This window comes from Spermophilus citellus (genome assembly GCF_964194105.1).
Source record: "Spermophilus citellus genome assembly, chromosome: 14".
In the NCBI taxonomy this organism is placed as follows: domain Eukaryota; kingdom Metazoa; phylum Chordata; class Mammalia; order Rodentia; family Sciuridae; genus Spermophilus; species Spermophilus citellus.
Genome location: NC_138194.1, coordinates 29,456,284 through 29,483,202, shown reverse-complemented (window position 1 = coordinate 29,483,202; position 26,919 = coordinate 29,456,284). Strand labels below are relative to the sequence as shown.

Here is a 26,919-nt window from a genome sequence, read left to right as displayed (position 1 = left end):
CCTTGCAAGCTATGAAGGATTAGAAAGTGACCTCTCCCACTTGTTTCTAAGTTAGAAAAAGTTATTGTTTGATTATAGTGGTAATTTACAAAGTCAAAACATGAACTTTCAGTTAAGACATCCATATTCTGTTAACTTAATTAAACATGATTTTAATTAAGACCTGACATGGACCTTAAAAACTTTGACTATGCTACGATAACATTTTATGAGAAAAACCTATGCAAAAATCAAACACAAAACAGCCACACAACAAAAGAAGTCATTCTCTGGGTATAGTACACATCCTGAGGTGTGCAGTTTCTACCTTGTAGTGTTGTGGGCACAAATCAGACCCTTAGACGATTGGAATGGTGAGGACCACTCAGGCCTCCCGGATATCCCTGTCCAGCATGAAAAATTGTTACTGTACTCCTCAAGGCTCTCATTCAATAGGAGACATCGAAGCCACCACTCAAGTAGAGGCCTCATTTATCTGTGTCAAATGTGATACAAATTTATCAGACTTCTGCTTTCTTCATTTCCTGCCTCATTATCTGCATAGGATCCAGAGCTGCACCCAATCATGGTACCCTTCCTTTTGCTGCAGAGCAGTGGTCTTCAAACCTGGCATCCCTGAAGTCTCGTGGAAATGCTCATGGGGCAACATAGGGAGTTCAAGGACAGGGTTAAGAAGGCAGGGCTGATAGACCCTCCACGCCACCCCAACCTGCTTCACCACAATAATTTGTTTATGTCAGATGGTGCTATTCTAGATCACATTTGGATTTCCCACCCAGATGAAGTATGAAGCTATAAAGCTGGCCAACTTCCAGCAATGGAGATGATGACTGAGCAGGGTAACTTCCTCACAGACCTTTACTGGGAGGGTGAGCACTGTTGTCTCTCAGGTTTTCCCAGCATCCACCAACAAGCTCTGAGGCACTTGCATCCATAAGAGCTCACATGATCTGACCCTCAACATCTTCACAGAGTAGGAATGACTATTTCTGTTTTATGGGCACATAAACCAACCCAAAGAGGCAAAGGACTTCCTGAAAGTGGTACAGCTATCTACTGAATCAAAGATCTAGGACACAAACTCTACTCCAGATGTTGAATTCCAGCTCTGCCTACAATATTGCAGAGTATGTGTTCAAGCAGACTTGAAGTGCTTTCCCTGTGGGCTCCATTCATTCCTTTGATCTCATCTTCCCAAGAAGGCCTGACCTCAAAGATTGTCCAAATAAAAGAGGGTCCAAGGGAAAAAATGGGAATAAGAAGAGAAGATCACAGACCAATAGAAGAGGGGGATTGAGCATATTAGACTCAATAAATAATATGTAGTATTTATCCAAAGGAACTAAAATCAGCATACTATAGTATATACCAATGTGTATAGTAGCCCAATTCACAATAGCCAAGTTATGGAATCCACTTAGGTATCCATCAATAGATGAGTGGGTAAGTAAAATGTGGTATATATACATGATGGAGTTTTACTCAGCCATAAAGAAGAATGAAATGATCTCATTTCTGGTAAAACAATAGAACTAGAAAACATCAAGCAGAGTGAAATCAGCCAGACTCAGAAATTAAAAGGGTCAAGTGTTTTATCTCATATGTGGAAGCTCAGCAAGAAAGGAATTTAAAAAAAAAAAAAGTGATCTCATGAAAATAGAAGACAGACCAACAGAAAAGAGGAAGAGGACCAAGCAGGAGGGAGGAGGAGAGGGCATGGGGAAGTATAGGGGAATGAAAGCAACCAAATTATGCAATGTTCATGTACAAACAGACCACAGTAAATCCTGCTCATGTATATAATGATAATATACTAATTAAAATGATAATGATAGAAGGGAGATTGGTAGAGTAAGTGGATTGGGGGAGGGAGATTAAGCAAATTATGTTATGTGCATGCACAAAATGACATAATAAATCCCACTATTACATAAAATTATAATGTACCAGTAAAAAAATTAATAAAATTTTAAAATTGATGATCATAAAGGCCACCTATCCTTCCCTAGATGTCTGTAAGTCTCTTTTGCCTCATACATTGGGTTTTATGGTACATGACCTTCCCAGAATAAGCGATCCATGGCCAACATTGATTAATAAATCAAGCCAATTACTGAACATGACTAAGAGATATGATGAAACTATTAAAAATCAATAGCTGGCATTGTTCATATGTGCATTTCCTTGATGTACCAGGCACAATGGCTCTGTTTCTGGGTAATCTGTCTCTGCTCTTAAATACACTTCAGGATGCATGGGATTCCAAAGTGAACACATGGGCAACTTCTAGGTTAGTACCAAAACCATTACCAATGAATATTTCTCAGAATCCTTACAACATAGCCCAACAAGAAAAAGTGAGAAGAGAAAGAGCAGGAAAAGAGAAGGAATCATAGTTCCTGCTTTTCCAAGAATGCTGAGGACTTAAAAGTATCAGTGTCTTAGATTTAGAACTTAAAGAAACACGCATGGTTTAGAAGTTGCTCTTAACTGTATGGAATTGCCTCTTCAAAAAGCTAAGCAAATTGATTGATTCAGCACTCTTTCTATGATTTGTGGGGAAATGATATAAGCATAAAGAGGTTTACCTGTCTTATAAAAGATGATATTGCGCCCCCCCCCCAAAAAAAAAAAAAAACCAGAAAGAAAAAAAATGATATCCAAGTCAAATCTGGACACATATGAAAAGTCCCATTATTATCTCCAAGGATGTGTACTTTGGAAGGTCTTTGTCTCATAATTACTACTAGGAACTATTCACAAGAAATTCCTTCTCCCTGGAAAAGTGATTTCATCATGAATTCGAAGCAGGAAGGCTTCTGAAGACCTTACCTGAGCAGAAAAGTCGATGAGCTTTGGGAGCAGCACTTTGCCACCTTCGTCACTCTTGAGGAAATCCAGCAAACTGCCTGTTCACAGAAGAAGAACAAGGCAGTGTAGTTCAAACATGCAAGAAGAAAAACCCAGGCAAAATTCAATGATATTGGGGAAGACCGACAGATGACTGGCTTTGCTCAGCTCTGTATGGTTATAAGTCTTTTCCTGATGCTGGTCCAACCCAGTCCCTTCCAATCTGTTAAACATAGTGCATGATCCAGGGGAGAAGGAGAATGGCAGACACTGCTTTTCTTTTTCTAGGTGTCTGAAACAATGCATTTAAGAATATCTGCCATCATAATGAGGCTGCTACATCCACCTGATCTTTAGTGGGCTCTTCTGGAATAGAAAGCTGGCAAGTAAATCCTCATAGAGGATCTGCCTTTAGCAGACACCAGGCTAGGCTCACCCTCATCTATATCTTTTTATTTTTTTCTTTTCGGGTACCAGGGATTGAACTCAGGGACACTCGACCACTGAGCCACATTTCCAGCTCTACTTTGTATTTTAGAGATCCTATCTCACTGAGTTGCTCAGCACATCGCTTTTTCTGAGGCTGGTTTTGAACTCATGATCCTCCTGCCTCAGCCTCCCAAGTCGCTGGGATTATAAGTGTGCACCTATCTGTAACTGACAAAAGGTACAGAGCTCTGTACATGCCATAAATCCTCAAATAAAAATTGTAATGCATTCCACTGCCATATATAAATAAATTTTTTAAAAAGAGTATCTGATAAATAAACTCTGCCCTGATAAAAAGATATTTGGTCTACCCAAACAGGAGTGTGTCAACAGAAAAACTCTTTTATTTCCTGTGGTATCATGTCTAAAACAAGACCTGTTTTCCCCCTGTGCTTATAAGAGTTAACCTCCTGGGTAGCTTTGGTCAAGTTACTGAGTTTAGCAAAATCTCCATAAAATAGGCACAGTAGCTATACTGGAGGTCTTGTGAGGATGTACTTGGGATAGATTTAAAGCATTCAGTGTGGTGCTTGGCAGGTAGAAAGGGCTCAATAAATGTTACACAGGAAATATTCTTAGCCCTCATATTTCCGAAGAGATTGAGTGAGATCACCCATGCAAGGTATTCAGAACCATCTGGTACATAGTAAGTGTTCAATAAATGCTAGGTATTGTTATGAGGAAAAGTTATATCTATATATATATATATATTACTTAGAATGCTATTAGTTAATTAATTTGATAATATCTGCTGAACTCCTACAAATGTCTGGTCCTGAGCCTATTTCCTGGGCTATAGCAACCCAGGCCATATAGGCTTAGTTTGGTTTTGTTTGTTTAACAATGTCCATTTTTGGAAGGACTCTGATGCTATGCTGAAATATTAACAGATATTAAATAAGAAAATACACTATTCATCTTCCTCACCTATTTGGCTATGACATCACACTATAAAGTTCACCATGTATGAGGTAATTTAATTTTGGATTATTGTTCATATTACTTTCTTCTCTTCATTCATTACTTCCGAAGACATTTTTAAAAATTATTTGAGAATTTATTAGTATCTCTACTGAATCAGAGGTGAATAAAGGAAGAAGGCTGGTAATATAAAGTCCTTTATCTGAAGGTGATAACAAAAGAAGAAAAGAAGGTTGCTTGGAACCTCTTCTTCAGAGATTCCATGATTGCATAAGAATTCAACTCAATTTTAACTTTCTTTTGTATGCCAGGCAAGCAATCTACCATGAAGCCAAATCACCAAACAATTGATTAAAAATTTTTAAGTGACACCTTGAACATCTACTAGATAATGTCAATGAAAAAAATGAGCTAGTTTTAGAATTTCAAGGACTTCTTTGAAATGTGTATTCATTTATTTGACAATTGTTTATTGCAGTCTTAAGAGAGAGGATAGGTGTAGGATATTATTATTGGGCTCATAGGCATATGTAGGCAGATGCAGAGAAAACAGGATGACTATGCACCAATTTGATAACATGGATTACTTATGATGATGAATAGTCCTATGAAATGCTTTTTTTTAAATATTTTCTGATTTTCAGTAGTGAACATTCTGTTTTTCAATTGAAATTATTTGAGTATTCTCTGAGCATCTGAACGTTCTACTGTGGATCGGACATCCTTTGAAGCACTGGGCATTGGGACCACTCACCTTTGGCCATGTACTCGGTGATGATATAAATGGGCTCCTCCTTGGTGACCACAGCGTAGAGTCTCACCAGTTTGTCGTGCTGAAGAGTCTTCATGAGGTTTGCTTCTTCGAGGAATGCTTGCACAGACATGGTGCCAGGCTTCAGGGTCTTCACGGCCACCTTGGTGCTGTTGTTATAGTAACCTAGGAAGCGACAAGACAGCAGGGCATGCCACATCAAATGGGAAATTAAAAAACTTCCCTTTGGAGGCAGAGTTAGACAAATATTTAGTTACAGACAGAGAGAGCCCAAGATAAAACACTAGACAGTATTAAAATCAGGGAGGCTGGGTGAAGGACAATTGGGAATTCTCATTCTCTCTTTATAAAAAATCTAAAATTACTCAAAATCAAAGGATTTTATAAGATAATAGTAAAAAATGCATCTATTTGCACTCCATCATGAGACCTCTGATTAAAAAATATTATCCAAGGGCTGGGCTGGGCTGTGGCTCAGCGGTAGAGCGCTTGCCTAGCACGCATGAGGCCCTGGGTTCGATCCTCAGCACCACATAAAAATAAATAAATAAAATAAAGATATTGTGTCCAACTACAACTAAAAAATAAACATCAAAAAATGTTATCCAAGACCAAAATAAACAAAAAGCTTTATATATTTTATAATCCTTTACACACACACACACACACACACACACACACACACACACATGCACACACACGTGATGTGGAAAAAATTATGCCAAAGTACACAATGAATACTGGCTATCTCCAAGGGTGCAACTATGGGCTATTATATTTTTAGAGGAGTTCTTTATCATTTTTTTATTTTTAATTATTATAAGTGAAAGGGGGAAAAACCCAGCATGGTTTAACTTACGGGCTAGGCAGACTCTGCTCAATGAAAATAGCTGAATTTTAATCCTGATTTTTCTCTTGGGAAAACCTTTCCTCAGCGGTTTGGCAAAGCAGAAATAGAAATGATCACTAGGCCCTTTCCTTTTGTCTCGGTTTCCATGGTTCTTTTGGAAGCGTAAAAACTGAAGTTGAGGAGGGAGGTGCTGCTGGTGATACCCTAGAATCTTCCCATGGGTTACTGCTACCTGGTGTGTTAAAGTTTTGCAAGTACCTGTCCTAAAAAAGGTGTTGTGGAAGTGGTAATTCCCCTTTGGGGGTCACAGTAACATCTGTATGTGTATAATAAACAAGAGATGACAGGAAGCAGGCTCAGTCAGACCAGGAGTACCTCTGGGTGGTAGAATTTGGAATGACCTTCATTTTCTCTTATTCTTTTCTACTTTAAATAAATTTTTCAATGAGACTGAATCTTTTTTTTTTTAATAAAAGTAGTTATTTTTAATTTCAAACCCTCAAATGGGCAAGAAAAAGTATTAGTTTAGTCATCCCTGATCATTAAGACTGATTTTTCAGGGCTGAGGTGTACCTCAGTGGTATAGCTGGTGTGGGCCATAGGTTCTATCCCAAGTACTTGGGGGAAAAAAAGACTGATTTACTTATTAAAATGTTTCCTTTTTGTTCCACTTTGGTTTCTACATAGCAGTAGTTCGTAGCACCCTATAGGAAAATGAAGAACTCAGTATAAAATAAATGTTAGAACATAAGAAGAAGATCGTAATAGAAAGCTGGGGAAAAAAATAAAACTGTCCATATCCTGTTCAAAAGCTACAACCTACTTCAAGTAACAGAATCATGAACATATTAAGTTGAATTGCCATCTAAACCCACAATTATAAGCAATGTGGCCTTTTCTACCGATCTTGAAGGTAATTTAAAAGTAAATTCCACCAACAAAAGCCCTTTAAAATTATATGTGAATCGAAAAGATTCCTTTACAATTTTTTTATTCATTTATAAATAATTCCTCAGTTATGTGAGTCTATCAGTAGCCTAACATAGCCAGAAAACACACTCTCCATAACAAATACAACTGAAGAGAGACTAATGTCCAGAATCTGTAAATGATTCTTACAAAACAGTAAGTAAAACAGAAAAATCAGTAGACTTGGGTGGGTATCTCAAAAAGAAATTCCAGTGACTAACAGATGGATGAAAGTTACTCAATCTTATTAGTAATCAGAGAAATGCAAATAAAGCCACAAGGAAAAATCACTGCCCAGCTTGACAATATCAACTGCTGGTGAGCCCCTGCCCATGGGAAGACCCTGAGACAGCCTCCTTAGGTGGTTTTTCTGTGCTCTTTTCCGTGCATCAGTGAGATTGAATTGCAAATTTTTGCAATGATATCCCAAGGGGCCCAAGGGGCTGACTGTAGCCTCCTTCCAAGGGACCACATACCAGTTGTGCTGCTCTGGCCACATCCTTCTGGGTATAACTCTACTGGTCATGCAAGAAACTATTAAGAACTCTTACACATTGCTGGTGAGCATCTAAACTGAGACCAGTACTTAGGAAAATAAGTCTGGACAGTATTTCGTAGAGTTGAAGATTCATAAATAGTCAACCCTAGGTAATCGGCAGGCAATTGATTCTAGGACCACTCAAGGATACCAAAATCTGAGGAGGGTCAAAGTACACAATGACTACTGACTTATATAAAATGACATAGCATTAGTATCTAACCTACCCACATCCTTCCACATATTTTTTAAAAATATTTTTTAGATGTTAATGAACCTTTATTTTATTCATTTATTTATATGCGGACTTGAACCCAGTGCCTCACACATGCAAGGCAAGAGCTCTACCACTGAGCCACTACCCCAGCCCCCTCCCACATATTTTAAATCACCTCTAGATTACTTGTAAGACTTAATATAATATAAATGCCTCATATATTGTTCAGGGGACGATGACAAGGAAAAAAGGTCTGCACCTATTCAATACAAGTGCAATTTTTTTCCTCAAATATTTTCCCTCCAAGTTGGTTTGCATCTGTGGACATGGAAGTATGGAGGGCTGACTGTACCCTTCAGTCCAGCAAATTGATTCCAAGTCACCCTAGAGAAACTTGCAAACCCTTGTACCAGCACAAAAATTGTTCCAAGCACATTGTGCCTAGTAGCCAAAGCCTGGGAATAACTCCAGTTTCAACAGTAAAGAGTGAAATGAACAAACAAACTGTTACATGTCCAGAATACATTTACAACAAACACCATATAGCTATGACGATGGTTGAACCGAAAAACATGAAGAAATACACAAAGATGTCTAGGAAAAGAGGCCAGGTGTAATAGAGCACATCCAGTACAATTCATTTACATAAAGTTCAAGAACAAGCCAATAGATACACATGTTACCAATATAAAAGTAGTAAAACTATTTAAAAAAAGAAAAACGTCATTGGGGGCAGAGCTCAGGGGTACAGCACTTGCCTAGTAACACAAAGCCCTGGGTTCAATCTCCATTATTAAAAAAAAAAAAAAGAAAAAGAAAAAGAAAAAAAGCCAGGAAATTTTATTGCAAAGGTCAGAGTAGCAGATATCTGTGGGGAACATGCAAAGCTGTGATTGGGGAGGGGTAAGGGGACATTTGGGGCCTGGACACAGGCTTTCATTTTGTGATTATTCATGAAGTTGAATATTGTGTGTTATGCACTTTCCTGTCCTCTCATTACATTGCACGGTAATGAGAGTTACAGGAACAAGACGGTTCTTCTTTTGTCATCTTACAAATAATCGGGGTTATGGAGACATTTACATACTTTTAAAGGATGAAGGGAAAAAAAAGTGCATTCCAAGGGTTAAGGGAAAAACTGGCCAGGAAATACTGCAGCTGCTGAAGACATTAAAAATGCTGATAAGGGGTTGGAGACCAACAGTGTCTAAACAGCTGTGTCCTGCAGCTCAAGGAGAGCAGCAGCTTCTCTCAGGGATCTCTCAGGCTGCGGTACTGAAAACAGCCGGGGTCTTCATCCTTACTCCAGAGGCAGGGTTTCCATTCAGCACTAAGGATCAAATCATACCTTATGAGATACTCCCCTGTCATTGAAGATTCCATGAAGGGCAGATCTGGAGATCTGGGCTGTTGTTGCAGAACGAAAATGTTTTTTTAAAAATAATATTTTCAAGGTAGTAAAGAACTTCCTGTGGAGTTTCAGTTGGCCACAAAGATAGATAATGTGACAACTTGAGAAAATTCCTGATTCCAGCCATGACTGGTTTGTTACAAAGTGCCCACATACCTCAAGGTGGAGGGTAGCTTTTTAAAAAAAAAAAATGCATGCATTTGACTGGAAGTTGGCAGGTAATTGATTTCAATGTAGTTGGCTCAAATAAGAATGTATCCAGCAAAATTCAACTTAAAAGGTCTCCCTTCTTCCACAAAGTCTTTTCATAGACCAAGCGGTAAGAGGAAACAGCATCCATCTCCTCGCTGCTTGGACAGTTCCCTGGGAATAAAAGAATCCACAGAGGAAACATGTCGCCCAAGTCAGATGTCAAGAGGATCACACAAACAGGAGGAAACAGCTTGCGGCAGGGACACCTCTTTCTTTTATCCCCACCTAACCTCTTTCCCCAGAGGACAGGTCATTTCCTAGTATTTGTTCTCTGTATTTCAAACCAAAAAAAAAAAAAAAAAAAAATCAGACCATAAAATGTGACAGGTAGCCTATGAACAATTCCTCATGCTTGACAAAAATGAACTCACTTGGCTGACAATGATATGATTTAAATTGGTTGCTTTTTTTTTCTTAACAAGAAAAGCTAGCCTACTTATTACATGAGAAATAAAAACCAATTTCTGACAGCTCGAAACTGTCGAGAACTTGCTGCACCACCAGCCCTTGGATGGTCAAATAGAGACACATAGCAATAGCATCACCAATCATTACTGTTTTGGTTTTATTCCCAGTATTCCCGTGCTCAACAGATTGAAATTATTTCAGTAATTAAGAAGGGATTTCCTGGATGACAGCCAAACTCTCAGACCCTATTGGGAAAAGATCTCAGGTCAAATTTTCTTCTTTTCTTTTGTTTTCTTTCCTTGGTTACTAGGAGCCCACTGCACCCTGCCCCTCCCTCTGTTTATATCTCAGTTTCATTGAAATCCATATACTCTACTGTTTACCCATTTAAAGTATAAAATTGTACAGCCATCAGCACAATCACCTTTGGAACATTTTCATCACCCCTAAAAGAGATACAGTAGTCATTAGTCACTCTCACTGTGCTCTGATTACCCCTAGGCAACTAGTCACCTGCTTTCTGTCTCTATAGATTTGCCTGTTCTAGATATTTCATATAAATGGAAACATACAATACAGGCTGTTTTGTGAGGGATTCTTTCCCCTAGCATAGAGTTTTAAAGTCACCCAGGTCATAGACTGCATCAGTTCTTTGTTCTCTCTACTTTGCTGACTACTCCCCTGAATAGGTGTACCGCCTTTTGTTTATCCATTCAGTATTTGATGATAGACATTTGATTTGTTTCCACTTTTTGGCTCTTCTCAATAATGAATGGTATTATGAATATTCATGTATAAATTTCTGTGTAAGCATGTGCTTTCATTTCTGTATTATTTCCTGGTGTCACATACAAATCCACCATTATCCCAAAATTTAAAAAAAAAAAGATTATTTAAAGACACAAATAACTTTTGTTCAGGGAAAATCTTAGGTGATTTTTCTATTTCATAGCTCTTATACTAATTTACCATATTTTCTTTATAATAATATTAAATATTTAATAATTACCATTCTTTGAATGTGGTCTACTACACTGCTTATCCATAGCATTTCACTCAACAGCACACAGGTTACAATATGTTATATTCTATTTTAGCCCCATTTCAGATAAAGCTGTTCTACCTTTCTCTTTTAAAACATTACTAGTATAAATAAGCAATAAGATTCTAAAAAAATAAGCCTGGTGTGGGATGCATGCCTGTGATCTCAGCACCTAAGGAGGCTTAGGCAGGAGGACTGCAAGCAGGAGGTCATCCTCAGCAACTAGCAAGATCCTGTCTAGCAGAAAAAGGACTGGGGATGTAGCTTAGTAGTAAAGTATCCCTGAGTTCAATTCCCAGTACCAGGAAAAAAAAAAAAAAAGGCAATGGACTTGAATAGACATTTCTCCAAGGAAGACACAAAAATGAGCAGTATGCATAGAAAGGTGTTGGTAGCACTAATCATAAGAAAGATGAAAATCAAAACCACAGTGAGGGCTGGGGTTGTGGCTCAGTGGTAGAGCACTTGCCTCATACGTGTGAGGCCGTGGGTATGATCCTCAGTACCACGTAAAAAAAATAAATAAATAAAAATAAAGATATTGTGTTCATCTACAACTAAAAACCACAATGAGATACTCACCACATTACATTTCTTAAAATGGCTACTGTCAAAAAAAGAAAAAAAAGTCAATCAACCAAATAAACCATCCCTGCAAAACCCAAAAAATAACAAGTGGTTGTGGGGATGTAGAGGAATCTGAACCTTTGTGCACTCTCAAAGGGAATGTCATCTGATGGAGCCACTGTGGGAAACAGTACAGTGATTCCTCAAAATTATTCAAATAGAAGATCGTAAGATCCAGAAATTCTGTTCCCAGGTGCATACCCATGATAACTAAAAGAGTCTCCAGGAGACATTTGTATATTCCTGTTAATAGCCACATTATCCAAAATAGCTAAAAGGTAGAAGCAACCTGAGTGCTCAATGACAGATGAATAAACTGATAACACACATAAGAGGAAACACCATTCAGCTCTGAAAAGGAAAGAAACTCTGACACATGCTGTAATGGAAAGAGCCTTCAAGATCCTATGCTAAAGGAAATAAGATGGTCACCAAAAGACAAATACTGCGAGATGACACTTATTTGAGGTTCTCAGAATGGTCAAATTCATAGAGACAGGATAGCCTGTGGTTGCCAATGGGTTTGAGGAGGGGAGAGGGCGAAGTTAGTGTTAATGAATACAGTTTCATAAAATGAAAAGAAATTCTGGAAGATAGGGGCACAACACTAAATGTCCTTAATTACCGAACTGTGAACTTAAAAATGGTGAAGATATAAGTTGCATGTGTACTTTCCCACAATTTAAAAAAATCATTATTAGCAAATCTATCCAATGCCTTTTCATAAGATTTTCGACATTCAGGCAGTTTAAATAAAAAGTAACACTCTATTTTCATGAGACTCCATCTGTGATTTCCCCGCCCCTTTTTTTTTACCTAAGAGTAGATGAAGGGAATCTAGAGTATGGGAGGATGGGGAGTACTGGAGAACAAAATCTACCCAGTTGTGCTATGTCCAAGTATAAATAGAACACATGAACCCTGCTTCTATATAATCATATCATAGTGCACTAATTAAAATAATAATAATAATAATAATAAAAGAGAGATCAGTAGAATAAAATAAACAAACGGAGAGGGAAGAGGAGGGGGAAAGGGAATACTGGGGAATGAGAGCGATCAAATCATGTCATATGCATGTATGAATATGGCATACTGAATCCCACCATTATGTATCATAATAATGTACCATTAAAATAATTTTAAAATAACACACTGGGTAGGAAAATTACATGTTTTTCAACACTCTACCATTCCTCTCTTCTAAACCCCAGTTTCTCCCAGGCACCTGGGAGCATGCTAAAATAAAGTTCTCTAAAATCAAAGGGCAAATATTTAGCATATGGCACAGTGAAAGCCCATGAACAGGAAAGGGTGAGGAGTGGACAGGGGGAATGAGCTGTGGACACAAAGAATTTTCTCAAACTTCAGTCACATGTGGCCAAAGTCCAGGTGCACAATTTTAGCACAGGCTGGAGTCCTGAAGACAGAACTGAGCTGTACATGATTTGACTTCAGTGTAGGCTGTTCCTGTGTCCCCAGTCTTGCTTCTGGTTTTCTGCTGGTTCAACCCTTGGTTTCTTTCGAATGGGCAAGTTGGGCAGGTAAATGTCAGATCTGGGCACTACCACCATGGAGCTGGTAGAGAGTTTATCATTCTGTTTGCTAGAAGCCCTCAAAAAAAATGTTAAGAAAATACAAGAGGATTATCTTAATCTCTTTCCCTCAAATTGATAACTTCCCAGATCAGTGTGTGTGGGGGGAAGGAAGGGCGCAAAACTTTAGAAAAAGATTGATGAGCCAAAAGAATCCCCTGGAAAAATCCAATTTCCTGTTTCACTATTGAGGCCCCTTAAGTTTTCTAACACTCTCTGACCCTGACTGGTACAGAGAAGCACGAGATAAAGTCTGCCATGACCCTCACCAGGTACCCTCTGGAAGCTTCACTGACCATGCATCTGACAATAGCATTTCTGACATAGTAACTGCACTTTTTAAAACAGCATTAATTGAGATACAACTCATACACACACAATCCACTCATGCAACTGAACTTGGCTTCCTGTTATTTATTTCTCAGGTACACGTGACTTATCCCTCTGCATACAGTTCTCTGCCTTTATCCTGGCTTCATAGCTAAACCTGAAAAGGTGGAATGAAATTCCAAACCATCATTTTACATGCAGGACGACTATCTTCAGGGGAATGAACACACCCTCCTTAAATTCCTCTACATTTCTCTTAATGATAGACATGCAATTCCTTCATGGACAAGTATCCCCAGAATGGTCTAATTTCCTTATTTATAGTTTGATTTCATGACCAAAACTGGAAAGAATCCATCAAAATACAGCTTCCAGTTGCTGAGAGCCATGGCCAAGTCTGTATGGCCCCTGGCATTTTGCCAACAGTGACTAGAGTCAAGCATGCAAAAATGAAAATAATAAAAATGAAGCACACAAAGCCAGACTCTGGGAAACACTTCAGATACATATCTCATTGATCCTCTCAACAGCTGATGAGCTGGTTGATTGCATATTTCACTGACATGGAAACCAAGGTGAGAGAAGTCAAGTTCACCTGTAGATAGCTTAAGAAATGAATGAGTCCAGAGCTTATGTGAGGTGCCAGAACAGCCTGGCTCTCTCATTGCTTTGAGTGACTTCGGCGAATTTTTAAATCTTTTTTTTTTTATCATTTTTTATGTTGACAACAATGTCTTTCTTATAGTGCTACTTGCATTAAGTCAGAAAACCAATGAAAATGCACCTGGAACAGAGCCTGAGGACACTGTACAGCCCAGACTTAGAGTCAAGTATGCAAAAATGCACTAAGAACATAGAGGAGGGAGCATGCAGAGACCTGGGTTAAAGGCAGTTTTGGTAATATGTTTTCCAGCCCAAACTCTCAATAAAGAGATAACCCTTGAAAAGAAAGGCCAGGGAGAGGAAGCTCCTAATGTGAGCTGCTGAGGTCAGAGCAGGTATGTTTAGGGAGCTAGTCAAGGAGGAAAGAACGCAGCTTTAGAGTGATGTCGCAGCTTCTAAGAGGGCAGAGAATTAAAAATGAGCATGCTGTGCTAAAGCTCTTTGGGGAAAGTTTCTTTTACACCGTTTTGAAGACTTACAAGTCACCATGAAGAAATCTGGTGGATTGCCTTAAAACCAAATAGAACATCAGCAAGAACAGGACCAAACAGTGTTCTGTGTCTCCTGATGATCACAGAGAACACATCATCCTATTCCCCAAGGAACAACCTGAGCCACACCAGGAGAGGCACTAGAAAAATCCAAATTGTGGGACCTTCTACAAAACAACTGGCTGGTGTTCTACAAAATGTGGGTGTCATAAGATGAAGACAAGACACAGGGCTGTCCTAGATTAAAGGAAATTAAACTCAGCAACTTAAAGAGACCCTGTTTCAAACTAAAGAACAATGACAAGATAAAGCGCCCCTGGGTTCAAGCCCTAGTACCAAAACAAAAACAACAAGGGGGTGGGGGGAACACACAAACAAACCAAAAAAGGAGATTAAGGACATGTCAACTAAGTGCAAATACACTGGGGAAAAGAGGTTAGTGAAAATAGTCACAACAGCATTATTGGAACAATGGGAGAAATTTGAATTTGAATATGAACTCTATGTCAGATAGTAGTATGTATCAATGTTAAATCTCCTGAATGTGATCACTGTGTTGTGTAAGATAATGGCCCTGATCTGAGGAAACCCATGCTTAAGAAATTTAGGAGTAGAGTCATCATGTGTGCAACTTAGTCTCCAGTGGCTCAACAACATGTGTGTCAGACACACACACACACACACACACACACACACACTTACATACACGATGAAGCAAATATAGCAATGTATGAACAACTCGTGAATCGAGGTGAACAGTATATTTTGTTCATTATTCTATTCCTGCCCCTATTTCTGTGTATTTGGAAAAATAAATAAATAAAAGTCTTTCAAGGGGTAAAAAGAAGATGGCAAATCATTTTTTTTTAAATGAGCAGACAACAGTTTTGCTGTTCCTCAAAAAGTTCAACATAGACAAATCCAGTATGATCCAGTGTTTACACTCCTTGTATAAAACAAAGGGATATGAAAATATGTGTCCAAACAGTAACTCGTACATAAACATTCATAGCAGCAAAATGTCCATCAGTGGATAAACAGATAAATGGTTAAAAACACTGTGGCATATCCATACAATGGAATATTACTCAGCCACAGGAAAGGATGAAACTCTGATGAACCCTGAAAACATTATGCTAAGTGAAATAAGCTAAATGACACAAAAGGACAAACACTCTATGACTCCACTTATATGAAGCACCTAAAATAGACAAATCGATAGAAATATAACATAGAATGGTGGTTTCCAGTGGCTGAGGGGAGAACAGAGAATTGTTGCCTAATGAGTATGATGTTTCTTTTGGGGTTGATGAAGCTATTTTGGAACTACACAAAGAGGGAGCTTGCGCAGTATGCGAATGTTCTAAATGCTCGCTTTAACATGATTCATTTTACGTTCTGTTAATTTCATGTTAATTTTTAAAAAGAGAGAAGTGAGGAGAAGGATGATATGGGGATGTAGGCAACAGAGCACATGCGGGAAGGGACTGCCTCTACCAAGAGCACTCATGAAACGGACACTCCCAGCCAGTTCTGAGACAAACCAACCAAAATGAAGAATGTGGAGTGATACAATTATGAGTCATCTGAATTCTACCAATTTTGTGAGCTCAGATTTAGAGTGCAGTAAGCAATATAATTACAGGCTGGGTCAGCAACTCCCATATTTAAAAGACATTCTGGCTCCAGGAGAAAGTATACCAAGCCATGGTCCCAGGGGCCAGGGTTTTGGAGGGGAAACCTCTCCCTCAGTCTCTGCAGGGCAGTGACATACCCCGGGGCTGCAGTAGGCTGGAAGTTCTCAGTTCCTGCTCACCTGGGGATGGAGTAGTTTTAAAAGCCAGCTGCCCCTTCTGCTTGGAAATCACTTTTGCTTTCACTAACACAAAGCTGGCACAGAGAAAGTGATCCAGTCAGATGTGTACAGACTCCAGAGGGGGGAAAAAAACCTGCTTAATTCTTATTACAAAACAAACTCATATTCACTATAAAACTTTTAAAAAAGACATGAGTCAAAAGAATTCATTGGAGAAAGCCACTAACTTTCTAATTAATGGTACTGATGCACTTCTTGCCAGGCTGAGAAGGATACATTTAGTGTTAAAGAAGAACTCTTAAATGATGGGACTTTGAGCATTTTCAGAAAAAAAAATTTTTTTGGTGGTACTGGGGATTGAACCCAGGGGTGCTCTACCACAGAGATAGCTATTCACCCATTCACCCTGTCTCAAAATAAAAACAGGGTCTCTCTCTCTCTCTCTCTCTCTCTCTCTCTCTCTCTCTCTCTCTCTCTTTTGGTACTAGGGATTGAACTCAGGGGCACTCAACTACTGAGCACATCCCCAGCCCCATTTTGTATTTTATTTAGAGTCAGGGTCTCACTGAGTTGCTTAGTGCCTCACCATTGTTGAAGCTGGCTTTGAACTCAGGATCCTCCTGTCTCAGCCTCCTGAACCACTGGAATTACAGGCATGTGCCACCATGCCCAGCTAAAAAGAGGGTCTTACTAAGTTGCTCAGGCACTCCTTGAACTTGAGATCCTCCTGGCTCAGCCTCCCAAGTAGGTGGGATTACAGGTGTGTGCTACTGTGCTCTGCTCTGGAAACTTTCTTGTTGACCCTCAAACTGCAAAAAATGTGAGATTTCCTATTAAGCCAGTGGATTCTAAACCTAAGTGGATGCGAATGTACATCCAGAGAATCCAATGAGAGAATCATGAAAGAGCAAACAAAACACTCGCGTAAACACCCACCACTCCTTTCCTTATGAACATGAAGAAAATACTGAGTCAGAAGGAAGAGAAAGAATTGAAGCCAATAGATTCTGCAAGGCAGTTCTCAGCCTCCGGTGGACAGAGGAAAGTAAAAGAAATGATGCTTCTGACACAATCTAGTGTCTGGCTCAGAGGCTAAAAGAAACTGGCTTGAGCCCTTCTTTGTCATCCCCTGTCGAGAGGGATATCAGCCCCAGAGAGCCATACTCACCCATCCAGACTTCCCCAAACTGTCCAGCGCCGAGCCTTTTCACCAACTTAATGGACTCTCGAGGGATTTCCCAGGCATCTTTATCCCATGGCTTCTGTGGTTTGGGACTAATACAAGCCTTCTCCAGTCTTCTGCATAAGCCATCTGATTGCTCTAATTTGAAATGAAAACAAAGATTAAGAACTGCAATACATGAGAGATTGGTTCCTGAACCCCTGTGGATACCCAAACCCATGAATGCTCAAGTCCTTTACATAAAATGACATAGTATTTGCACATAATCTATACACATCCTCCCACATACTTTCAGTCATCTCTAGGTTACTAGTAATACGTAACACAATGTAAATGCTATGCAAATAATTGTTATACTGTATTGTTATGTGGATGATGACAAGATTAAGTTAGAATGAATGCAGTACAGATACAAAATTTTTAAAAAATATTTTGATCCTTGGATGATTGGATGATTGGATATAGAACTTGTGGGTGTGACGGGCCAATAGATAGGCCGGGCGTGGTAGCGCACACCTGTAACCCCAGTGGCTCAGGAGAACGAGGCAGCAGGATCACAAGTTCACAGCCAGCCTCAGCAACGGCGAGGCTGCTAAGCAACTCAGTGAGACCCTGTCTCTAAATAAAAAATACAAAATAGGGCTGAAGATGTGGCTCAGTGGTCAAGTACCCCTGAGTTCAATCCCTAGTACTGCCCCCCAAAGATGAAGAACCAATGGTACATACTTTGTACTTTGCTAATGTTAATAAAGAAAATCTTGAACTGTTATCTTACAATGTCTAACTTGCCATAGCCTATAAACCTAAAATGCCGATAGAGGTATCATTTGCACATTCATGACTTTCTCAATTCTTAAAATACAATTCAAAACATTTGATTTTACTTGCTAACACTCCTAAAATACAAAAACAAAAGCAATATAGTAAACAGACAATGTAGTAAACAAAGGCTGACAGGTTGTCATACTTAATAGAATGTGTTCAGACTCCTGAGGCCACATAAGCTGCACATGATAAAAAGATATGGATGTTGTCATGTCACCTCCCCCAATCCCAGAACAGGGCCAGAGCACTGTAAGCCCTCAGAACATAGCTGGAAGCCCTAAATGCATGGGAATAACAGGGAGGAAGGACTTCACGAAATCTGAGGTCCCTTGTTCTCTCATCTTTTGGGACCTGAGCAAACCTTCCATGTGCGTTCTCTTAGAGCAGGTGGTGGAAAGAAGCAGTAGTGACAACCACTGACATCAGTCACATAGGCAAAGGACCTAAAGGTCATAAGCACAGGCTTCACAGGCTGGAAAGTGACACTAGAGACAAAGAATACTGACCTGCTACTTTTAAAGATGTCTGTGGTATTAGTTTTGTTTTCTTCTACCAAGAGTATACATTACTTTTACACACACACACACAAAAAAAACACAGATCTGCATTTCTATTTCACTTATTTGTACACTCTGTTAAATTGGCAGCATATAAAAATAATATATATTTTTCTCTAAGCAATTTCAGAATTTAAATATTAATAGCATGGACTAGGCAGGAATGATCATTCACCAAGATCAAGTCTTACTTTGTACAGATAGTCTTGAGTGCATAACAGTTCAAACTGGGATTTTTCTATTTTGTGATGATGTGAAAGCTCACCCATGCACTATTCTGTTTTTCACTTTTATACAGTGCTAAAAAATTTACATGAGTTTTCCAGGCACTCTATTTTTTTTTTAACTTAAAATTTTTATTGGCCAAAATTGTACATCTTTTGGGAGTACAGTGTGATGCTTTAGTACATTTTACATTGTGTATGTTCAACTCAAGAAACTTAGGTTATTCACCACCTCACACATTCAAATTGCCTTTTTGATGAGAATATTCAACATTTTCTTTTCACGCTATGTTGGAATTTTTGATACAATATTGTTAGCCACAATCCCCCTTTTGTATAACAGAACACCAGAATTTAATCCTCCTATCTGGCTATGATTTTGTACCCATTAGCCAATCTCTCCCCATCCTCTTCTCTCCTCTACTCTCTGAATTCCATTTTATTTGCTTATTGGTTATTCACCTATATTTTAAAATAAAGTGTCTGTTCAAGTCTTTTTTTTTGGGGGGGGGGGTCTTCTCAGTTTTTTTTATTGATTATTTAAAGCATTACAGAGCTCATGATATATCATCTTTCATACATTTGACTCAAATTGTGTTTTGAACTCCCATTTTCACCCCAAATACAGATTGCAGAATCACATCTGTTACATATTCACATTTTTACATAATGCCATATTAGTGACTGTTGTATTCTGCTACCTTTCCTATCCCCTACTATCCCCCCTCCCCTCCCCTCCCCTCCCATCTTCCCTCTCTACCTCCCCTGCTGTTGTTCAATTCTCTCCCTTTTTTTCCCTCCCCCTATTATAAAACTGGCTTTGTTTTAGAAGATTTTGCTCAATTACAGAATGATGAAAGTGTTCTGAGCATATTTAAAAGAAACTAAGCGTAGCCATGAAATTTGGTAGGTTAGGTATATTAAAGGCATTTTTCAATGTATACCAATTCCAAATTATAATAGGTTTATTGGGACATAACTTCATCATATGTAAGGGAGCATCTGTAAATTTAATTATAGTTTAATTTAGAATCCATTATAAAATATGATCTGCCAACTTTATCTAAAAAATGATAAATAAAATGTTTTAGTACAAAAATAGTATTTGATACCTTATAGTTGTTATAATGTACATGTTCTGTTTTGTTCAACCTACAGGTTTTACTTACTTTGGTAATGCTTAATCATGTCACTGATGCAGGGAAAGGTGATTCGTGGAGAGATGTAATAACCTCCATTATCCAGACTTCTAATTTTGTAGTGCTTGATAACATCACCATGCACAGGGTCATAGTCTCTGACAGAAAGAGAGTAGCTTCCTATGGGGGAAAAAGTATAAGTAAAGTGTATGTTTGTATTTTGCAAATAATGGTACACATTTTGCCATAATATATATAAAATACAACCAATTATATATACACACATAGATTTGAAAAGTCCTATAAAAATTCTACTTGACAAATGGAGCTAGTACTGTTTGTTGTGCAAGTTACCAACATGCCATCTTCATTCTCTTTGACAGTTTAAAAAAATTATTTACCTGAGCGGGGCGGGGTGGTGCATACCTGTAATCCCATAGACTTGAGAGGCTGAGGCAGGGGATCCCAAGTTCAAGGTCAACCCAGGCTAATTTAGCAAAATATAAAATGTCTTGAATACAAAATATAAATGGCTAGGAATGTAACTCAGTGGTAAATTACCCCTGGGTAATTACTGGGAAAAAAATTTTAGCTGAACAGAAAAATTACTTTGATTTTTCTTTCTCTTAAAACTTCAGGATTTACTATCCATAAGAACCATAAGACGAATCAGCAAGCAAGAAGTGTGGTCAGCCCCAGCCACAACTGTGGCTGCTTTTGTTATTTTTACTACTAAAATGAATCATTTGAGTTTGTTGTTATAAAACTATCAACACTTCACCACCAGAATTTAGTATATCCTTTTTTTTAGTAGTTCTAGCAGTTTCTAAAAATAATTTCTTTTTTTTTATAGACAGAGAATTTTTTAATATTTATTTTTAAGTTTTTGGTGGATACAACATCTTTATTTTATTTTCATGTGGTGCTGAGGATCGAACCCAGCACCCCACCTATGCCAGGCGAGCACACTACCTCTTGAGCCACATCCCCACACCTAAAAATGATTTCTTAAGTAGTGTTTTAAAAGAGGTCTTAAGCCACTCCCCACCTTTTAATGTTTCACTTTCTCTGATAAGAAAAGCTCCTGCGCTGTTCCCGGGTGCCAAAAGCTGTCGTTCTGCATCTTTCCTGGTTATATCCTTGAAAAACCACCTGTGGAGACATTTTCACTTTCATAGTTGTTATGTTCCAGGGAAGGAAAAGGAGAATAAAGAACAAGCAACCCCGAGCAGCCAACACCCCCACTGGGGGTGATGACATAAGAACTTACTCTTCTGTTTCTAAGGTGTTGACTTTGGCCACGTAGTTGCTGGGGATGAAGCCCTCTCTCTTTGTTGAAAGGGACTTAGCTTTCCACCATTCTCCATGCCTGGAATAAGAACACATATCAGAAATGGTTTATGTGTAAGACTCAAGAACTACAACAGCCATCATCTCACGGTGTTTATTTTGTGGGATGAGGGAAGTGTGTGTGTGGGGGCATCTCTGGAATCTCAGAATCCAATGGGAAAATTCATTCCCCTTTATGGTACAAAAATATGTTTAGGGATGAAAGCAAAGGAAAATGGCCTTATAACTTAAATGTGGATTGTTGTGATAGATGCTGCAGAAAAAATAGTTGGTAAAAATGATTCCCATCTTGCAGAAGCAAAATATTTTGTCATTTCCCCTAGGATAGCTATGAAATGTTTAGAATCCTCACAGAAAAGGGAGACAAGAGAATAATGGGTTCAAGTGTCATAAACTTCTTTGCTAAGACATGTAGTTTCCATGGAGACAGATGCCAAGAAGAAAAGAGAGAGAAAAAAGCCCATAAAACAATTCCAAGAAGGTAAGTCTCATCATCGTGCTACAGCCCTAACCAGCACTGGCAGGAGCAGGTGGCCCCATGAAGGAGGGAGGAACAGAATGGGTCTCTCTGCAAGTCCCAACTCTGCTCATCTTCAAATGCCCCTGGAGGATCCTTATCTGGGATGCATGAAGGACAACTACAACTACCACTATGCCTACTGCAATCCTATCCTATATTTACACATATAGCTGATCTTCCATATCCACAGGTTCTACATCCTTAGATTCAACCAATCAAAAATCCAAAATACTAAAAAAATTTGCACCTGTACTGAACATGCACAGACCTTTCTTTTTTATCACCATTTCCTCAGCAATGTAGTCTAAGAACTATTTACATAGTATTCTTCATGGTATTAAGTAGTATATGTAATCTAGAGATGATTTAAAGTATAACAGGAGATTGTGGAGGTTATATGCAAATTCTGAGCTATTTTATATAAGGGATTTGAGCATCCACAGACTTTGATATCAAAGTGGGGTCCAGGAACTAGTACCCCATGGATACTCAGGGACTGTATACATTGACATACACATTCCATGCTTACAACAACCCTAAGAGATATATACAGTCATTCTAGTTTCATAAGCAAAGATGACCAAGTATAGACTTTGAGTGACTTTTCTGGGTCACAGAGCTATCAAGAGGAAGGGCCAAATTGAAGCTCAAGTTCATGTTCAACCCAGTAGTAAACCTGCTCTCAATAAGGGAGTCTCCTCCTCCTTTAGTCTTATTTGGCAAATTTGGGAGACACTTCATGTAAAATCAATAGGAGAAGCAAGCTAGAATAAAATGTTCAGAGTTCCTTATTCTCCTCACTGTCCTGTGCCCCTGTGGTCTGACAAGGGCCACATGTCTGAGTCAGCAACACAGGAGTCAAGGAAATGAACTGTCCAAGCATCTTTACAGAAACGCTGTTGCTACTGAGCACAGCTAGTCCAACACTAGGGCTCTGTAGTACCATGACCTCGAAAACCAAATCAACTGGCCCATAAACCCAATCTGAATCTGGCAATACAACCAAATAAAAATGACCACTTAAAGACCATGCAGGTGTTGCACAGACTCAAATTTCTTAAGGTGGCACAGCCAGGTGAAGAATTACACCAGGATCTATTCTCAAAGGGAAACTTCCAGAGCGTGCTCACAGCTGGACTTCAAAGAGAAATACTTTGAACCTACCCTTTCCCATGCTGAGGGCTACTGGCAGCAGAAGGGCTGAGGGACCTCATGCCCACTGCAAGAAGTGGGTGTGGGTGTCACTCTGGTCCTGAAAGAAAACCAGGGGGCAGTCTGCGAGAGCTTATGGCCTGAGCTGTGGCCTGGGAACACTTACTCCTCCAGGACTTTCATCTTCTCTCCTTTCTTGAAAGACAGGTCATCGGGGTGTATGCCATCATAGGGGTACAAGGCCACCACAATGTCGCCTTGCTCCTCTGGATCTGAAAATGAAGGACACAAGTGAAGACTTTTAAGAATCCATCAGCAGAAAAAAATTTTTTTTTTAATCCCCGTGGGGCACAAAGAATGAGAAGAAGAGCTGAAGAGGGGTAACTGGATGAGCATGTGAACTTTCTATCTAGTGGAACTCCAGGTCTGCAAAATAACGTGGTGTACATACTGGGTACAGTATTCGTTACTGCAAGGCATACTGACCTCCAACCACGTGTCCTGCTTTCCAGTTATGAACACCCATGTTACTAATAGCATTATTCACAATACTAAAATGTGAAAGCAACCTAAATGTCTATTGATGGATGAAAAGATATAGAGTAGCCAGGCGCTGTGGCGCACGCAGGTAATCCCAGCAGCTAGGGAGGCTGAGACGGGAAGGTCTCAAGTTCAAGGTCAGCCTCAGCAACAGCGAGGCACTAAGCAACTCTGTGAGACTCTGTCTCTAAATAAAATACAAAATTGGGCTAGGGATATGGCTCAGTGGCTGAGTGCCCCTGAGTTCAATCTCTGGTACTCCCTCCCTCCCAAAAAAGATAAAAGGTGGCACATACATGCAATGGTGTATCATTTGGCTTTAAAAAGAAATGAGGTTCTGACACAGGCTATAATATAGATGAATAGAGGACATGATGCTAAATTAAATAAACCAGGCACAAAAGGGCAAATACTATATTTCCACTCATACAGGGGTACCTAAAATAATTGAATTCATAGAGATAGGAAATACAGTGGTGGTTGCCAGGAGCAGCCAAGAGTGGAAAATGAAAAATTAGTGTTTAACGGGTACAGAGTTTCAGTTTGAGAAGAGGAAAAAGTCTTCCAAAAGGCTCTCAGATGGATGGGAGTGGTGGCTGTACAAAATTGTGAATGTGCAGACCACCATTTAACTCTACAAATGGTTAAAATTGTTAAGATGTAATATGTATTTATTTTCCACATTGAAAAATAAATACAAATTTCGAGGGCAACTACTTAATAAAGACTCTAAAAGAAAAAAAAACAGTAACTATGTTACTAAGAAAACATACCTTTAGTTTGAAACCTCTGTCCTGGTAAAAGCTGAGATTCTGGAACCTATGAGAGAATATTTGTTAGGAAAAAATTATGCTTAGCCTTTTCTGCTCATGATAGTGGGGTATATCATTTTTCTAGCAGTAGCAAATGCGGATTGGATTTGCTGGTTTATTAAGCTGGAAAGAAAAGCAGAACAGAGAAGAAATTCTGGAGAGCAATACCACTGCTTATATATGGCTCAGTGAAACCAATCTTCCTTCCAAAAACTGTCATTCGCCCAGGCTGGCTAGAAGTGATCAGAGCTTGGATCAGTGGCTGCTATATGCTCACCCCCATTGTAATTCTGTCTTTATCTGATAACACAACCCTCATATTATTTGCCTAGCTCCAGACCCTCCAGCCCCTTACACAAACCTGGGAGGTAGCATTTTTGTATGCTCAATGGTTATGCAGGGCTTTGGCAAAGCCTCACCTTTTCTCTTGCCTCCTTCTTTCTGCCTAGAAGCAATTGAAGGCTGGAGTTCCAGCAGCCACAGAAACCAAAGGCCAGTGACAATTGAGGGAGAGAAGAAAGTGGCTGGGGTCCTGGTGACTTTGCAGAATTGTCACATCATCCCATTTCCATGCTTCCCAGACTTGTTTAAACACAGTCAGGGCTGTCACTAGCAACTTAGAGCATGTCCTAACTGATCCAGACTTTCTTGGGCTGACCTCAACTCCATCATGAGGACAGATGGCATCCCCTGCCTTTGTACCTGGGAGGTGTATTATTGGGAAGGACTAGTAGTATAAAAGACCATCTCAATTGCCAAAGTTTTTTTTTCCTCACAATGCATGATGAGGCTGGGCAAGGTCTCGTGACCTCTTCTAAGGATGGTATATAATAGGGGACTACACTGCAAACCATGTGACGTTTCCATTTCTCTTTGATTAAAGTGATTTCATGGAATGGGACCAAAATGATTTGTACTAAAATTTAAATTTCTGATGAAAGTCAGCCCATAACATCTCTAATTCATTAAGGAGGGAACATGATTCATCAAGGTATCGGAAAATCTGTGGGTCCACGCTATCCTTCAAGAATTTCAAGAAATTTTACACTGATTTGTCAGTCATTTTGATTTGCATAATTAGCAAACAGGATCTAGTTCATATGATTTAGAGGAAATAATTAAGTAAGAAACTAAGTAGTTCTGAAAGCAGCAAGCTGATTGGAAAATATCAGACATGTTAATGTACAAACATTTTAAGATACTATTTTTAATGGGGGTCTTATTATGTTGCCTTGCAGACTGGTCTTCAACTCAAGGGTTCAAGTGATTCCCTCTACATTCTGAGTAGTTGATACCACAGGGCATATGCCACCAGCCCTTTCAAATACACTTTTTCTAAGACTAAAACACATATATGCGACTCTTACACCATTGCCCTAGATCTTTCCTTAAAATAGCTATTCTTAGTGTACTGGAGAATCACATCCATTCCATCTCACCCCCTCATCAAACTCCCCTTGCAATCAATTCATGGCGAGCATTTTGGCACACCTGGCAAGGCTGAGAGTGTTATTTATGGCCATGGAATGAGGCCAAAAGAACTGGCTCATGAAGTGAGGGCATCTGTGACCACAGAAGGCAAGGACTAAAATACTTATGGTATACATGAGGGAATTGAAAGATTTCAAACATTTTTACTACTTCTGCTTTCTAACTTGATTTTAATTTCCCTGACTCTGAACAAGAGGAGAAAATGGGCATGTAATTTTGTATGAGTCTACCCTGCTTTTCTGAATAAAAGACATATTCATTCATCATTTTAAAATAAAACAGACCAAAAAATGTGAGTTTTAAAGCATATAAATTCTGCAGCAGTTAGTGCCAGAAACAAACAGATCCTTTTTATGAGAGTTGTGGAGTCTATAAGAAAACTATTTGTAACTCGAATTCCTCATTTTATTTTCTGTTAATCACATTTATGTAATATATAGTCCTATATCACTACACACTTATGTAGTATGTTCTTAAATTTTATATGTATGTTTATATCATCACTAAATTATTAAAGCTACTAATAATCTTCTACCATTTGAGTAAATTTATTTTCTAAATATAATTTTACATAATACATGTTAATTTATCTATCCAGAAAACATATGATAACTTAATAGTATTATATAGTCATTCTTCATTTCCATTACTTTTTAAAAAAAATATTTCTTTTTTAGTTTTAGGTGCACACAATATCTTTATTTTATTTTTATGTGGTGCTGAGGATTGAACCCAGTGCCTCACGCACGCCAGATGAGCACTCTTACCACTGAGCCACAATCCCAGCCCTTCACTGCTTTTTAACTAACTCTGACTTATCAGGCAGAATTAGATGAGCTTTTCTTAATCCTTTAATTCATTATAACAAATCATGATTCTTTTAAT

At 38.8% G+C, this 26,919-nt stretch overlaps 1 protein-coding gene across 2 annotated transcripts in view; it reads right to left on the bottom strand.

Annotated features, from left to right (window-relative positions):
- LYN (LYN proto-oncogene, Src family tyrosine kinase) overlaps positions 1-26,919 on the bottom strand; it is a 118,688-nt gene that overhangs the window by 31,979 nt on the left and 59,790 nt on the right. For both annotated transcript variants that reach the window (XM_081265794.1, XM_081265795.1), the window contains exons 3-10: positions 24,505-24,550; positions 23,358-23,463; positions 21,440-21,538; positions 21,218-21,321; positions 20,200-20,349; positions 17,410-17,562; positions 5,015-5,197; positions 2,833-2,909 (exon numbers count right to left, since the gene is read on the bottom strand). In XM_081265794.1, the coding sequence (XP_081121920.1) occupies positions 2,833-2,909; positions 5,015-5,197; positions 17,410-17,562; positions 20,200-20,349; positions 21,218-21,321; positions 21,440-21,538; positions 23,358-23,463; positions 24,505-24,550 (918 nt within the window). The remainder of the gene's footprint in view (positions 1-2,832; positions 2,910-5,014; positions 5,198-17,409; positions 17,563-20,199; positions 20,350-21,217; positions 21,322-21,439; positions 21,539-23,357; positions 23,464-24,504; positions 24,551-26,919) is intronic.